This window comes from Varanus komodoensis, unplaced genomic scaffold (assembly GCF_004798865.1).
Source record: "Varanus komodoensis strain SLA01 unplaced genomic scaffold, ASM479886v1 scaffold75, whole genome shotgun sequence".
Classification (NCBI taxonomy): domain Eukaryota; kingdom Metazoa; phylum Chordata; class Lepidosauria; order Squamata; family Varanidae; genus Varanus; species Varanus komodoensis.
Genome location: NW_025336416.1, coordinates 1,165,925 through 1,183,641, shown reverse-complemented (window position 1 = coordinate 1,183,641; position 17,717 = coordinate 1,165,925). Strand labels below are relative to the sequence as shown.

The following is a 17,717-nucleotide window of genomic DNA, read 5'->3' as shown; positions in this document are numbered from 1 at the left end:
GGGATGGTTTTGGGATGGTACAAGTGCGTTACATTGATTGTGCACTTCATTTCTATTATTATTGCATTGTAATATATAATGAAATAATTATTCAATTCAAGTAATGCAGAATCAGTGGAAGCCCTGAGCTCGTTTTCCTGCAGCTAGATGGTCCCATCTGGGAGTGATGGGAGACAGTGACCATCAAACTTCTCTGCTGATGATAATCTGTATTTGAAGCCACCCCCCAGCACTAGCATCCCCACCTCAGCTCCATCTCAGATCATCAGGCATGGGATTCTCAGAAGGAGGGTGCAACCTAGATCCCTTGCATGCACAGTTTACAGTAGGGTTCATGCTCTAACTTCCTGGGCACACACAAGTCTTTGAGCCACTGCCCTGGAGGGTGCCAGGTACCTGGCCCTGGGTGGGGGGAAACACGATGCCATGCATCTTTCACTCATTCAACCCTCCTGCTGCAGAGGGAGCGCCATGTGGTCACCACCATGGCCAGTCACCTGGCTCCCGCATAAGAGGGGATGCCTCAGGGATGAAGGGGCCTGCAGCCTCAGCCACCCCGCCAAGTGCGACCCCTACCTTAAACTGTGTGCGAGAGATCTAGGTTACAGACTCCTTATGAGAACCAAATGCCTGATGATCTGAGGTGGAGCTAAGGCAGTGATGCTAGAGCTGAGGAGCAGCTGCAAATACAGATGAAGTTCTGCTCACTTTCTCACCGCTCACCATCTGCTGTGCGACCTGGTTCCCAACAGGCCATGGTCCGGTACCAGTCCATAACCTAGGGGATGGGGACCCCTGCCCTAAACCACATCAAAGGGCTTCAGGATTACTCTCAAGAAACACTTGAACTGGTGTTCAGTATCTCCAATGAATTGTCCAGTTTTGTGCATCTTGAAAATGGAGTTCTTACAGCCTGCCCTGCCCTTCTCCATATGTATTGATCTGAAGGCAACTGTTCAACTGTTCTCTTCCATTGGAGAAGTTGGTGCCCTATGGACAGAGTGCCAAATGGACCACAAGGAACGTGAGAAGGTTCCTAACTATTGAGAGCTCCTCTCCTGAACTTGATCAATGGGATCCCTTTCCATTTGTTTGCACATCTGCAGCTGTCACACCAGTTGTTGATATCTTCTAGGTCATGGCCCAATGATAGCAGAATCATGATGGAAGATGAGAGTGTATAAGAATGTTCTTCAGAAATTATGGAGGAAGAATGGAAAAAGGGTGCGAGTCATATCAAGGAACAAAGACATATAATAAAGAGGATATATTACATTTCCAATGGTGATTTATTTCATTTGTTCATTACATTTTCTAGTGCTTTCTGGGTGGTTGAGAACCATTAAAACATCAAATGCAGCATCAAACATAGTATAACACTTAAATATTTAATTACAATAGAACAAAGACCAACAAAGGTGTTGGTGATGACCTATAAAGCCCTAAACGGCTTGGGTCCTGATTACCTGAAGGAGCGCTTACGTCCATATATGCCCAGCCGCCCCCTGAGATCGGCAGCAGAGGCCCTTCTCCAGGAACCCTCCGTGAAAGAAATTAGGAGGGTGGCTACTCGGAGGAGGGCTTTCTCTGCGGTGGCGCCTAAGTTATGGAATGCGCTCCCCAGAGAGGTCCGCCTGGCGCCGTCGTTATTTTTTTTTCGGCACCAGGTGAAGAACTTTTTATTTAAGCAGAATTTTAAATGTTAATATTATTGAATTTTATCTGGCCAGGGCGGCTTATTTTATATTGTATATTTGTATTTTATTTTAATGTATATATTTTAAAATGTTATTTATGATGTTTTAACTATTGTTGTAAGCTGCCCCGAGGCTTCGGCGAATGGGGAGGCATAAAAATGTTTTAATAAGTAAATAAATAAAGACATAAAAGGCACCATCACTGGCCTGGCACTTAGAAAAGGCAAAAATGGAAAATGGAGGGAACTGATATTAGGATGGGGAAAGTCTATCAAAACAAAGCTGCTAAACTTCCTATTTTTTGCGGGGGCAGTCAAAGAGAAGTAAGAGAAAGCCTGAAGAAGTGGGAGGAAGGAAGTTGGAGCAGATGGCCATAATACCGAGCAGCAGCAGGCACTGAAGGACGGACAACAAGGCTGGCATCGGCCCTGATCTTTGAGGTTCCCATGAATGGTCTGATATTTGGGCTCAGGTCCTGAGGGTACAAGCACATTTGCGGTGCCCTCACACAGAACTTTCACGAAAGAAATGGGTGGTATCTCCGCACTGCTGCCTTGTGCAAAAGTTTGGTGGGAGATAGAGGGAGCAAAGCAAACCATGCCTCATTTTTCCCCATTCAGTCTTTCTCATTTCTCTCCCATTAACTGCAGTCCCTTGGCTGAAAACACAGGGCATCCTAATTAGGGTTTTAAGACCATCACTTCATCTTTCTGCTGTGTGCGTTTCCTAGGAGCCAGAAGTTTCATGGTGGAAATCAACACATTTCCACTAACAACGCAGGAGGAAAAAGGGAATGCATCACAAGTCTTTAGTTGGCCAGCAAAGAGGACATTGTACTCCAAACCAAAGATGTGTGGTGTAAATGCGCTCGTTGTTGTTGTTGTTAGTTGCAAAGTCATGTCCAACCCATCGCAACCCCATGGACAACATTCCTCCAGGCCTCGCTGTCTTCCACTATCCCCCAGAGTCCACTCAAGCTCACAGTGGACTGCGCTTACCAGTAAATGCGCTTATCACAGTAAATGCTCTTACCACAGTGATAAAACAAAAATGTTGCTTAAGGTCTCAGGCACAGTCTCCAGTGAAAAGGGCCTTGGACAGCAGAACAGGAGAAGATAATATTTATTCATTCATTTTTAACTACTTATTTCTTTCTATCCAACAGCTGAAGCTCTCTTGGCAATGTACAACAGTCAATAAAAATAATACAATACAATAAAAATAAAGGTAAAGGTAAACATCATAAAATTACACTAAAGATTTAAAATCAACCTTTAACAAATTGGACAACTAATAGTACAGACTGTGAGGATTGCCAGAAACAATGAACAATGCCACACAATGGGTTATTTACAACCGGCAAACATGCCAGCAAGGAGGGTGGTCTTGCCCTGGTGCTGACAAGATAATAAAGCCGGTGGCAAGTGGGCTTCAGTGGGGACATCATTCATAATCTGGGGACTAGTGTGAAGACTCTCTCCTTTGTCGCCATCAACGGAGCCTCCCTTGAAGATGGCATTCAGAGGAAGGATTCATTTGTGGAGTGCACTGTCCAAGTACATTCTGCTTGGGAGAGATATTCTATCAAATATTGCGGTCCTAAGCCATATAGAATTTCTAGGTTAAAAACAGCTCTTTGAACCGGTCTCAGAAGCATGTAGACAGTCAATGCGATCAAGCCAGAAGTGGTGTTACACGTTCAGAACATCTGGTGTCACATTTTGCATAACTGCACTTTCCATACTGTGTTCAAGGACAGCCCCATGTAGAACACACTGTGGTCATTTATTTTAGAAATTACCAGAGTATAGATTACGAGAGGCTATTATAGACTATTATAGGCTATTCCTGTCCAGATAGCTTGGCCACTTGAGACTCAAGTGAAAGTGGATGATGACCCAGCTATGAACCTGATTCTTCAAGAGGAGTGCAAAACCTTCCAGAACTTGTTGAATATCCTTAATTTGGTAAGATAAACTACCCATTAACAGCATTTCAGTCTAGTGTAGATTGAGCTTCAGTGTGTTAGACCCAATCCAGTCCATTGTCACAGCCTGGGATCAGCGTAGAACATGTACATCCTTGCCTGACAGAGCTGAAAAGGAGTAGAACTGCTTGTCATCAGTATGATGAAGGCAGCACACTCGGGATGACCCTGCTGAGAAGTTGCATGTACCATGTGGGACCATACTACCCCCTGAAGAACTCAGCACTGGAGAACCCAATTGTCAGCATTGTGTGGTTCCCATCTTTCTCCTTCCCCTTAATCCCTGTGTTAGATTTGCCTGAGATGTGGTGTTCGTATGAGCCTGCAATGGGAATCAGTTGCAGTACATTTTTCGTGACAGCTAGGAAGATTCCTCCTATGCCCGTTAATCTACCAACTACACCCAGCTCTGTGGCTTCTTGGCTTCCTCTTCCACACGAGTTTGCAATATCTCTTTATTTAAATCAGTTTTCCCCAACCTCGTGCCTTCCAGACACGTTTGAACTGCAACCCCCAGAATTCCCAGTCAATGGCCCTGCCGGATGGGAATTCTGAGACTTGCGGTCCAAATGCCTCGGAAGGCCAACAGGTTGGGGAAGAGTGATTTAAAGTATTCTTAGCCCACTGCTCAGCCAAGTAAGTTCCCAGAGCAGCTTACAAATAACCATTAAATCAACACTTTCCTTTTCCATAGGGTTAATAATATAAAAAGGAGATGAGACAGGATGAAGATGAGGAGGAGGAGAAGGAATGGGAAAGGAAGAAGAGAAAATTAAGTCTTTCAGCAGGAGAGTTGGAATGGCTTTGCTCCCTCCTCTCCTATCCCTATCTCAATATGCTAGAAACTCTGCTGGAGGTGGGAGTTGAAATGGGAAGCATCCTTCTTCAGCAGGACTGGTGGAATAGCCCTTATTCCCCTTCTCATATCCTGGCTGGAATGGTTTGAAAATAATCCCTCACCCTATTTTACTGCCCAGAGAATTTGGGCTGTGGGGTGGTATAGAAATTGAATACCATTAATAATAATTTCAAATCTACACAGTCCCCATCATTTTGCTCACAATATGAGTTGCAGAGCAGTGCCCTCCTGGGCCAACCCCCTACCCCAAGTCTCATAATTATAAATGCATGATCCATTTGGGACCCAAAGAATTTCCTATCCCTGCGTGTGATTCCTGCAGCACTGGCAGGAAAGTTCTGGGAATCCCTTTTCACATTATTTTCATACCCAAAAGTCTCTTACTTATCCATCTGTCTGTGTGTGTTAGCAGGTCTTCAGGGAGAAGAACATTTGTATTACTCTTCCCATAAAGCTAAAATAGAAATAACTTTTCCTCCTCCCATGCAATTAGATATTCTGCTGACTTCTCCTTATTGCAGGATTTCCCCTCAAACAATCTGTACTTTCAGTCTATACCCACTTTCCTTTCCTTTCTTCAGTTTCTGTTTTCTCATTCAGTTCCCCTTTATTTTATTCCAATAGCTTTTAACTCCCTTTCCCTCCCATCAGTTTTGTCCTCTTTTCCTCCTCCTTTTGTCCCAGTCTTCCTCTAAATTGCTTACAGCAGCTCTTCGGCATTTCTGGAATCTCCAACTAGTCATCAAACTAGTCTTAGCCATTGGTCTCTGTAAGTCCCTGGCCACCCTGTGCCACTTTGCATGTGTACAAAATGAAACAATTCAATGAGTGAGGAAAGGAGTCTTTTGTTTTGAAGAGGGTGCTAAAGGGATTGACAGTAATTCTTGGCAGAATCTAAAATAGCCTAGTAAGTTGTTGCCCCAACTAGTCCATTATCAAGACTACTCTGCGCATGGAGCAAGTGTCCATCTTGGACATTACATGAACCTTCTACAAATCAACAAAGAACCAAATACTTCCATTCCACTTCCACCTCCATTCCAGGATGGGTTAACATTTGAATTTGCTTCTCCAATTGCCTCTAGCGGAAGCATTGACCCTTCTTACATTCTAACTTCCTTCAGTTTCCAAGGTCATGGATGGGCTAAAACTCTAAGTACTGTTCTGGATGAGGGATCAATATGACGGAAGACTACAGTTGTCTGTTCTGGTGTGTCAGAAGAAAAAATCTGAACATGTCTTTTCTATTTCTCTAATCTTTTCCATTTTGGCAGATTTTGCTTAGAGTCTAGAGAGAAGCGGTTGGCAGTATGAGCATCTTGTTCTCAGACCCCAGGTATTCATCACACCCTTTTTCATGGTCTGGTGTGAATCCTGTTGTTGCTTCTCCTCACTGATCGTGTTTTCAGGACCATATTGCACTCAGTCACTAGCCAGCAAACCACTTGGCTTTAGGTGATAGAGAGAACTCTGCGTCTTTTAGCTGACGCAGCTAATACTCCAGTTTTAACCTTTCACATTTATTCTATTGAAAACTGATCTGCAAATACTTATGAATGGACACGTGTTGCAAGGACGTAGACTGACGTAAGACTAATTGGCCCATCTCTCAATGGAAAATTAAACTAATTCATTGCATGAGCTAAGCAAACCTGCTTGAATACTTAGGGCAGAATCCTATACGTATTTAGACAAAAGATGAAAAGTTTCTTCCACTTTAGCACTCCCTGGCCCACTTGCTCACTAGGAGTTGGAGGGCTTTTTTCTTTCTAAACATGCGTAGTATTGTCCTCATGGCTGCGTTATGACTTATTCAGCTTTCAAGCAGGAAAGGGACACCCTCCATCTATGTTCTTATAGAAGATGGGTCCTGACCAGAAGAAGTACCAGACCAGAAATGAACCATGATGAACAATTTCAGTTTGACATTGCTGTTTGGGAAGGAATTATATAGAACAAGCAATGGATTGTTATCAAACAGTAGCTATATTCCAGAAAACAGCATCAGTACTTGGAAGCTGCTATCAACTACACCTTCTTCATCTGGCTGCTTGGTTTCTATATTAATAGAAATCCACCCCATTATCACCTACATACTGGAATGTTGTTATACTGAACCCTGTTGCATTTGCTGATCCTCTAAACTCAACAACTCAAAAGTACAACTCAAAAACAGGTGAATTCAAGAAAAAGGCTTTTAGATTTCTTCACAGAAGCTGGGTGTATGCAGGAGCAGAAAGATCCACATTAGCTTGGAGAGAAGGCTGAGAAAGAAGGTGGAAAGACTATGTCCTTTTTATACCTGGTGCCCACAAATGTGCTTTCTGGTGGAGTCTGGACAATGAGAACACAGCTCCACACAATCTCCCATCCACAGAGATGGTATGCGCCAGCACACACAGATACAAAAATGTCCCAGATCCATTGTGAACATGTACAAACCCTGAACTAGCACACACCCCAACCAAACAACCAATGCTTGGGCATTTGGATGAACATGAGTGCTTATGGTCATAGAAAGAAAAATTCTAGGAAAGTTTTGCCTCTTTGCCTTTCTAGCTACCCACATCCTTGGACTAGCAAAGGGACTCAGCCCCCAACATTAGACTACTATAAGGAAAATTCTCTTTACCACCATCATTTTTTCCCCTATAATGCTGGTGTCAAAAACACCCTAAAGATTCCTTTCCTTGTGAATGTTGGGGCCTGATCAAAAATATTTGGCAACATTGCAAAAAAGAAAAAAGGGGGAACACTTGAGATGGTGCAAAGTAGAGCTGCCAGGTTGCTGAAGGGAACTGGACATTGTGCTCACATAACTCCAGTCCTCCATCAGCTCCACTGGCTCCCCATGGAAGTCCGGGCCCAATTCAAGGTGCTGGTTATGACCTATAAAGCACTTAATGGCTTGGGACCTGGTTACTTGAAGGAGCGCTTACATCCATATATGCCCTCCCACCCCTTGAGATCGGTGGCAGAGGCCCTTCTCTGGGAACCCTCCATGAAGGACATTAGGAGGGTGAGTACTCGGAGGAGGGCTTTCTCTGTGGTGGCGCCCAACTTATAGAACACGCTCCCCAGAGAGGTCCGCCTGGCACTGTCGTTATTTGCTTTTCGGCACCAGGCCAAGACCTTTTTATTTAACTGTTATTTTAATTGTTAATTTTATTTATTGTTTTTTTAACAATTTTTTTGCCAGGATGTCTCCAATATTTTATGTAATTGTATTGATTCTCTTTATTTATGGTTTGGAAGTTGCCCCGAGGCTTATGCGAATGGGGCGGCATATAAGTTCTCCAAATAAATAAATAAATAAATAAATAAATAAATAAATAAATAAATAAATCTTCTGTTGAACCCACAGGGGAAAGTAGCCTCATAGGGATTCAAAGAAAAGAAATCCCCTCTCCCCACTTCAGGCACACACGCACGGGTACACACAAGCACACAGACACACACAGCCCGAGTTTCATCCATTCCTCTCCAATCATACAGTTGTAGAACAGCAACAAGATGATATACTCAGAATTCAGAACATTTTCTCTCTTTTTTTAGACCTAGATCCTTGCCGCACGGGAGAAAGGGAGCCACCAGAGAGGAAAACTCCCGATGGCCAGCACAAACAGTTAATGCATGTCCACAACACCACTTGTAGAAGGTTCCTCAAGGGCCCTCCGCTTCAACCCAACTCATGCAGATGGCTCCAAGGCAGCACAAACCCTGAACACTCAGAGAGCCTCAGGCACCCAGAGCACCCTGCCTCAGCCACACAACACTGCTTTTGTTTTAGACACCCCAAGACCTCCCCCGAGAGTTCTCCAGACACTCCAGGACCTGTCTCAAGAAACAGAGCAAGCCTGCCTCCAACCTGTGGCTGGAAGCAGTGCAGCTCCAACTTCCCAAAGTACTTTGAACTCTGCCCATGCTCAAAGGCTCTTGTGTCTGTGCTCCTTTTGCAGCACTCACAAAGTGGTGGTACCTTCCTGCCACAGCATCCCCCTTTTGGTTCTGTGGGATAGTCAATGCCCGCAGAGTCAAGAAATCCAGTTTCAAGGACATGTTTCCCTGAATCCAGTTGGCCAGACCAAACCCAGAGAAGAGGCTACAGTTGCTATCTCTCAATAACGGGGTGCTCTTAGCAAACAAGGTAGACCAACCCTCCCTCTTTTTTGTTTGTTTTCCTTTCCCCCAAAATTTCAGCAGCTGCATTCTTTACACATTTTCCCCATTATTTTGTCATTTTGCACAATAGCACCCAAGCACCATTCACCAAAACTCTTAAAACACTCTCTCACACACCAAGCACCATGCATCCCTTAACCTGCCAAGTACATCACCTTACACACTCTCATTCTCACACGGCAGACACACAACACCCAGCAAAACATTCTTATTGCCTTTCAGTCCAACCCCACATTCCAAACAGATGCATGTTCAACAGGCGGAGAAAATAAACCAGTCAAGGAAGAGAAAATGTATTTATTACCTGCCAAGACCAGATAGCATCCAGTGTTGGCTTGCCTTCCAAACCAGGAGGTCCAGTTAAAGGCAAATGTTTGCTCAGCTTTTGGTGCTGGAGGAACAACACGGAAAGAAAAGTCAGGTGCGGTTTGCAGCAATTACAAAATGGTCCGAGGAAGCTGCAGTGATTCCTCACAGAGAATTGAAGGTTAAAGTAAGGCTCCCTGGGTCACAAGAGGATGGGCGATCTGTAACAGAGAGAAGCCCAAGGCAGAACTAGGAAAAGTCAGAAGGAATGGAAAAAGGAAGGAATAAGCAGCTGTGGAGAAAGGAGAGAGAATTCCAAGAGAAGATCGCTGATCTTCTGATAGAGATATTGCTCAGAAGCCATGGGGATGAAATAGAGACATAATCCAGTCAACTTGGCTTCATGTGTTGAACCCAGCTTATTGTTATCAGCCTACTCTAAAGGTTCTGCCTTTTATACAAGTTTTACCCATTCAGATTTTTTTAAAGGACCCTGTAACCAATATTTTTTCAGTATACATTTACATTCTGGTGTTTTTTTAATTTGGCTGCTATCCTTCCTTCCTTCCTTCCTTCCTTCCTTCCTTCCTTCCTTCCTTCCTTCCTTTCTTTCTTTCTTTCTTTCTTTCTTTCTGTTGAATTACTTACTTACCTACTTATTTAAAAGATTTGTATGCCGTCCATTACTGTCGTCTCTGGATGGCTTACTTCAGGCTTATAAGTTAGCATCTCACCTACACATGCTATCTTACCACGGGTTACAGAAGACTGAGAAGTCTTGTACTTTGAGAAAGTTCATGTCACACATCACAATGGTGTTTTGTTCTTTGTTTTTTTGTGGTTTTTTAAACCATTTTTGGTCTGTTGTGTCATCTGAACCAGATCATGGTATTTCAGTGTGGAATGTTTGGTCTTTAGAGAGAGGGGCAGACTTGCCTTCTGAGAAATGTGTGTGGCCAAGCCTACTTCTTTGCTGTTTTTCAGGGTTTAGACCTGGTGTCTGGAAAATTTATCAACCTGTAGCTGAAACCCTCCATCTTCCCCTGCCTTCCATCAGCCCTGCAATGCTCCTTGGATAGGATGATGGAGGAGATCTTCCTACCTGCTCAGGTTGAAGTCCACCCCGAGACTCAGGCTAAATACATCTTGACAGGGTGTTTTATACAGAAGTTGTTAGCCATCAACATCTGAGGGTGAGAATCCACCCAGAAATCTGAAAGATAGACTAAAGCTTACAGGCTCTCCCAAAGCTACTTGTACGCTTAGAATGGCTAACATTTATTTATTTACATATATGTATAGGCAGCCTATAATTGCCGAGGTCTTCCTAGCTGGCTTACAACGCAAATTGTACTAACAGGGTAAAAATACATTAAAAACCAATTAAAACATAATGAATTAAACATCTATAAAACAGTTAAAAGGGTCCACAGCATACAGGCTAAACGTTAAAAAAATCCTTAAAAGGTTTGTCTTCACCTGGCGCTGAAAGGACAATAGAGATGATGCCAGGCAAATTTCCCTAGGGATGGCGTCCCAGAGATGGGGAGCCGCAGCGGAAAAGGCCCTTTCCCTAGTTGCCGCCCTTCACATCTCCTTGAAGCGTGGTTCTTGTAGAAGGGCTTCCTGGGCTGATCGAAGGGGGCAGGCAGGTACAAGTATATATGGGTTCAGACAGTCCTTTAGATAGCCAGGCCTCAAGCCACTACACTGCAAGGAGAGTCATCACCCAAAAAGATGGCACCTGTTTGTATAAAACTAGCATGTGCTGACTTGTATCTCCAGAATCAGACTTAGCCATGATCATAACTCTAGCTAAAATGTAAATTTAAATAGGAATATAGTACAGCATACTATAATATGGAAGTCTGTGACCAGGTGAACCTTGGTGAGCAGCCTCAAGGCCCTTGCTCACGTCCAAGCATTTTCAGTTGAGAAAACATGTCCTTTGCAAACAAGCGAACACTAAATTCACACAACCCCTGCTCATTTTTCCAATTTAAAAATGCTGGCAGTTAGCAATAAAGAATGAAATGCAGCAGCTTAAAAGAGCAAGCTGGCGAGGTAGAAAGGGTTAGAGCATCACATGCTTGCCCATCCCTGTGCTGGAATGGCTGCTGGTATTGACAGGTGTTCATGAGAAGAAACCTTCATGGAGGTGACCTTCAGTAGTGCTGGTACAATGATCAACCGAGATTCGCTTGTTTCCCTAATTCTGAAGCAAGGTGTCACAGGTGGTTGTTTCTCGGTTGGATCATGATTTAGGCATATGCAACTTGGTGGATGGAACTGAATTCTCTGCTACCTCATTCTGCAGGAGTCCCTCCAGGCCTCTGAAAACTATACTGAGTGTAGTGGGACCCCACTGAATGCCATGAGCTGCAGGGTTGAGGAAAAGAAGGAACCCCAAAACTCAGTCAACAGAAACCTTCCATCAGTGGAAGACAGATCCTCAGTCCAACAACTCTACAAACATTGCAATAATCTGTTACATATCTTATGTTATCCATACAGTTAGAAAATTACAGCATTTGGTCCAACTTCCTTTTTTTTTTTCTTTTTTGGACAGGCAGAAAAGAGGAACTGCCCTGTAGTATTTTCTCTGCTCACAAAAAGGAACTGTTATGCAAATTCTTAGTGCAATTAATACAAATAAACATGAACAGTTTCTTGTTTCACCTTTGCCCTTCATTCAACTTGCCACTATCTTTGTTTTCCCCTTTTCCAAAGAGTATACTGGAAAAAGTTTCGTAACCTTAAAAAGTCTATTCTGTATATGCTCAGATTTCTTCTTCCTTCCTCTTTGTGGTCCTATTCTGTACATTGCTGACTTCAGAAGAAGGGAATAATATCAAAGGGGTGGACTGATACTTTTCTGTGTGCCAGAAAATTGCATCTTTTTTCCTGCTTCGGAGGAAAAGAACCCAAATAACAAAATCAGTTCTCATTCTTCAACAAAAGTTTCCAGAATTTCTCTGACCCTTTATTACCCTGCTATGTAATTTGCCGAGCTCCTTCCTTTCCATTTGAGCTACAGGGCCTTCCTTCAACATCACTTGAAGTAGATTCAGTTCCACACTTCCACAAGATTTCCCTTCAAAGCCCTTTCTGCATATGTAGAACAACTTCGCAGTGTTAGTGGGAGAATCCTTGGCCTATCAAAACCCACTCGCAGATTTGTATTTGCATAAGCAGGGCATTTCTCCATACGTGATTGGCTTCATCCCTTGATCCAGTACATTGCATCTGACTTGACTTCTAAGCTTTCATTTGCACATCACTCTCCTTAGTGGAACTCTGGGATCTAGCAAAGTTGAAATTGTTTGCTACAAGGCTGAAGTCTGTACATGCCTGTATGAGGACATGTTTACAGCACACTGTGGCTCGGAACCAACAGAGGTTCATTTCCTGGTTGGGGAATTGTGAAAGAAAGAAAAAAAAGAAGCTGATGACACTTCCTGGCAGACAGTGGTATCCCGCCCACCCTTGCAGTGGCAGCATAAAACTTTTCTCTGGCTAAAGATTCATTACATAGTGTGGGTGGACGAGTTTCTCCCCGAGGAGAGGAGAGGAGAAGTTATAGAAGGAGAGCATCTCAAATCTGCTTAACTGATTTGTGAGCAAGTGGATGTGACTTGAAGAAGGTAATTCAATCCCTCTCTGTCTTGTTTCTCGTGCTTCCTTCAAGACAGTATTTTCTCTAAACCCTGCCCCAGCTGTTACCTTAACCCACATAAAGCCGAATAATCTCTAACTTTCTTTTTCACATTAATCTATCTTATCTCCCTTCCTACTGTTTCTGCTGTGCCCCCTTTGATGGTTAAGAGGTTCTTTCATCACACAGGAACCTTTCCTTTCAGGCTCTGTGATTCTGCTGTGCACCATGCACACAAAGATACTTGATCAGATGATTGGAGTGAGACGATCAGCCTTTTAAGATTTTCCTGTTCCCTGACCTCAGTGTTATTCATATCTCTATTTTCGGAGTCTAAGAACAAAACAAGTTAGAAAACCTCAGCATGTACATTTCCCCCTGAGTCACCTATTTAAGGTGACTACCAAGAAGTATAATCTTGGTAGGAGTTTCATAGAGGTAGTCACCTGAGGAGGAGCAGCATCTCCTCACGACCTCCACCTGTTCTAATCTTTTGGCAGGTAGAAATGCAGCCTTTTGCAATCTCTCTCACACTCTCTGTTGAGTATTCATCTCTCAAGAGCAGTTGAGAGATGAATACTGCATGGATTTTTTAAAAAGATCATTCAGTGGACTTATGGTTACTATTTCTTTATGGGCAGGACTTGCCTCAAGTAGGGAGAGAGTTTTTTTGAATCCCCCAGTGCATCCTAATCCTTTGGAGGGGAAACATCTAGCATTTTTGCTTCCAGCAGTTTTTACCCTTCATCCAGGGCATATAAATGAGTCCCAGGTTCCTATTCCCAACAATATCTGCCAAGTGCAAAAATATGACATTTTAGCAACTGCTTGGGGTGTGTGTCTTAACTTCAGGTGAATGCTGAGAGAATAGACCTCCCGCTAGCTCTCTGGCTTGGAGGGGACCTGGCTGCAGGCTCTCACCTGTGATCATCTCTCTGATCTGTGCCTGCCCTTGCATGCTAAGGAATTGCTTGAAGTTCCGATGCCCTGGAAAGCAGTTGACATGAGGAGCTGCCAATATGGGGTTGGATGGACCCATGGATAGCTCCCCTTCTTCAGTGCCTGTCAGTGGCTGGCATAAGGGAGCTGCTGCTTGAGCATTCCCTTGCCATAGGCAGTCCAAAGTGTCTCCTCCATTTAATGCCTTCCATGTACTTCGCCTGCAGACTGACTCCAACAAGCGTAGCACCAAACCAGCAGAATTCCTGCTGCTGCAGCTTAAAGTTGCCCCCTGTAAAAGTGCCTCCCGTTTGCCAGTTGTGAGGGTTTCCCCCAAAATCCTCACTTGTTGTCCCTACAAATGGTAAGAGTCTTCACCAACAGTGCAGTTTCCAAGGAGGGGGCCCTGGAAGGGCAGCTGCAGCACTGGACAAAAGAGAGGAGAAGCAAGGCTGATGTGCAGAGAGGAGCAACTAAGATGCTGAAGGGTCTGGGGGAGAGGTTGCTTGGTGCAGGCAAATGGTGAGAGAGGGGCACATGATAGGCATGCACAAAATTATGCATGATGTGACGCTCTCCCTCTCCTCTCTCTCTCTCCCATAATACTAGAAGGATCCCAGGATCAATGAGAGAATCAGGAAAGCTCAAAAGGAAGTACTACTTCACACAGTGCATAGTTAACGATGGAATTTGTTTCCACAGTATGTAGTGATAGCCACTACTTTGGGTGGCTTTAAGAGGGATTGGGCACACCCATGGAGAGAAGGCTATCCATGATTGATAGTCCTGTTGGCAATTTGCTATTTGAGTGTAAAGGGCAGTGTGCTTAGGTACAACAGTTGCTGTGGAACATGGGTGGGAGAGATCTCTTGTGCTCATGAACTATTTCTGTGCCACCAATGGACAACTGGTTGCTCACTGTTGAACAAGGTAAACCTTGGTCTGATCCAGTAGCTTTTCCAACATTCTTAGTGCTCTGCTCCATAGCAAAGACTAATTTTACCTATATTTCTTTCCTTCCAGCAGGATTATATTATATCTAAGAAGCACAAACAGAACAATTGAACACAATGGCCAATATCAGCTCAACATCTCTGCCTGTTTTTGATGCCATAAAGGGCATTAATGGAACCCTAAATAAAATGGTCTCAACAAAGAAGAACACAACCTGTTATGATCCAGGACTGGATGAGGAAGTGCTTATTTTTGCCATCTTCACAATGCTTTTTTGTGTTTTGGGGATTTTGGGGAATGGACTTGTCATCCGGCTGCTTGGCTTTGGTATTAAGAGAAATACGTTTGCCTTTTACATTCTAAACCTGTCCATTGCTGACTTTGGTTTGGTCACAGCTGAACTGACAATAGAAATCCACTGGCTTTTTGAACACGTGTACTGCGATTTCCCCTATGAATTGTTCCAAAGTGTCTTCCTCTTTATGTATAGTGCAGGCCAATTTCTGCTAACGATCATCAGCATTGACAGATGCGTGTCTGTCCTCTTCCCGATTTGGTACCGATGCCATCGTCCAACCCACTGGTTCACCACTGTATGTGCTGTTATATGGACCCTCTCCTTCGTAATCTGTGGAATTCACTTCACTCTTACACTTACGACCGGCTTTGGAAAAGCCCCCCTAATGTACCAGTTTATTGTAAATGCCGTGGTTTGTCTCCCCCTCATGACAATCTCCAGCCTGACCCTGTTCATCAAAGTTTATCTTATATCCAAACAAAAGATGCGAGGACAGCTTTTAATAGCCATCTTGCTTACTCTCCTTTTCTTCTTGATCTTGGCTTTTCCACTGAATGCCTTTTACTTTACTATTTATTTGTTGCATAACATACATCCAAATCTTGTGCATTACGGCTATTTATGTGCCTGTATAAACAGCAGCATTAACCCACTGATCTATTTCTTGGTTGGGAGACAGAGGAAGGGAAGCACCAGGAAGACCATGAAAGAAATATTGCAGAAGGTTTTCAAGGAGGAAGACAACTGCTCAACAGATATGGAAACTTCTGAAAGTAAGATCTGATGCCCTCAAGAATGATATTGTGTTGGTTTGCATGTAGCCTTCTTTTGATCTGCACTGATCATGGACTATGGTTGTGGAATGTGCATAGAATGTAAGCCTTCAGCTGCATGCAGATATTTAGCACTGAGGGCCAGAACTTGATCTGTAGTATGTGACTTGGTGGATTTCTTCTTGCAAGGAGGATTTGATACCTTAAGAGACCAATATCCTTTTGTTGTGCCTTCCAAGGAAGGCTCTAGGTACAGCTTCCTTCCTAATCTTCCTTTCACAAGATACTTTGAAATGCATATCTCATCAGATCCAGCCAGCATGGCCAAAGATCCAGGGTGATGGGAATAGCAATCCAAAGTGACTGAAGGAGACTACACTGGGGAAGGCTGCTTTTGCCCAAAATTCATTGGATTTGGAGGTAGAAAACTACAAAGTGAGGGACACAACCTGTAATTCTTGTTCAAAGGACAGTCTATTCTTTGATGGCACTGATAGAAAGGATGCCCATGGAAAACAGGGCAAGACACATTCAAAGACTTCACAGTGGACCTACATGTAATATCAGTGGACACGTATCCTTCACAGTTAAGAGCCAGGAGACTGTGATTCATCCTGCCTTCACTGCCTTGCTTGATCATATCCAGAGAAGATCTGAACTGTTTTGTGAGGATGAAGACAGAATTTAATTTAAGTTAAACTCATGCCATGTAACATAAACCATCTTTTTTTTCCAAGGAAATGTTTGAGGACTGCACCAAAAATGGGACTCCTCAAGATAATTTAGATTTTGTTGATTTTTTTTCTTTCCTTCAATTGGGAGGTGAAAAGATTTCTATTCAGACAAATGTCAACATCTCAGCTAATTGCAGATGAACTAGCTTTTTATTATGGCAAATGTTACTTGATTCTTATTGATGCATTATAATAATTTATTGGGTGTGTTTTTATTCAGTGAACTTGCATGTTGTAATTTGCTGTTTAATCTGCATGTCATTAGTCACACCTTGAGCGCCATTTCTGTTGCTATGATGGGTCACAAATTTGGTAAATAAATCATTACCTTTTCTCTGATTGTAAGTGCCTCCTGAAATATACATTATCTAATGTAACATATCATTCAATCAATTAATCAAAAGTATTGCATTCAGTAGACCAAAAAATAAATAGAACATGCAGTATTCCAAAATTGCAACGCAAACAGAGTTAATGTATAATATAAATCTAGTTGCACAGTATTTCTGTAACCAGTTATATATACTTAAACCCTTTTTACAACTGGAAAAGTCAAAGTTATTTGCGAAGATGGTTATCAAAGGTACAGATGGTGACTGATGATAAAAGTGGAGAACAGGAAGAGTTGCTTAATACAGCAGATGAACTTTAGCCAGATGAGGTTATGGAAGTTGGAGGGAGCCGGGAATACCAAGAAAGAAGGTCCAAGGGCAGGGATTTGTGAGGAACCTGTTTTGGAGATGGGAATCCATAAGGTCTCCTCTGTGCAATGGCCCACTTTCTCATGAGTTCAGCTTCTTGATGAATGCTCCAAGGGTCAGATCATGTGGCACTCCCTGGGCAATGAGCCCTGTGTGATCACCGAAGAAGCTGCACCTCTCTTCCATGCATGTGACTTCCAGCCTCTGTGAGGGACATGACATGGAAGAAGGTTGCCAGTTGTGCAACCACAGTTCTGATAGCATTCGCAAACTTCCTGTTAGCTCAGTTCACTTCCTAGGGCAGAGCAAGCACAAAAGGCAATCCCTTAACTGAAGAGGGTTGGATTCTGGAAGCTTTGTAGCGGCACTATCCAAGGGTAAGGCAGGGATAGTGTCTTGGAAACCTTTACAAAGTAAAGTGTGGTAACTGTGTGATATAGCTAAGATGACTGGAAGAAAGTGAAGAGATCTGTAGAGGATCACCATAGAGAAGTCAAGCGGGAGATGAGCAAGCCATGAACTGAGATCCAAATGTGAAGATCTCACTGCTGCTTTGGGCTTATGGGGGATAGAATGGTCACCTTCCTCCTTGGCTTCCACACAAAGGGGAGCCCTTTCACCACCTTCTCCCT

General features: G+C 43.4%; 1 protein-coding gene across 2 annotated transcripts; it reads left to right on the top strand.

The window, feature by feature from the left end:
• Positions 1-12,068: 12,068 nt before the first annotated feature.
• Positions 12,069-16,724, top strand: LOC123035036 (proto-oncogene Mas-like). 2 transcript variants are annotated; one of them, XM_044452873.1, is made up of 2 exons: positions 12,069-12,675; positions 14,652-16,724. In XM_044452873.1, the coding sequence occupies exon 2, from the start codon at positions 14,696-14,698 to the stop codon at positions 15,659-15,661; it is 966 nt and encodes a 321-aa protein (XP_044308808.1). In that variant the 5' UTR covers positions 12,069-12,675; positions 14,652-14,695; the 3' UTR covers positions 15,662-16,724. The 2 variants fall into 2 exon arrangements, with proteins under 2 accessions (XP_044308808.1, XP_044308807.1); XM_044452872.1 differs by having other exon boundaries at positions 12,070-12,675; positions 14,649-16,724.
• The last annotated feature ends 993 nt before the right edge of the window (positions 16,725-17,717 follow it).

What these genes read in the sequence shown, in the direction of transcription:
- LOC123035036 (XM_044452873.1), top strand. Translation starts at nt 14,696, where the DNA reads ATGGCCAATATCAGCTCAACATCTCTGCCTGTTTTTGATGCCATAAAG.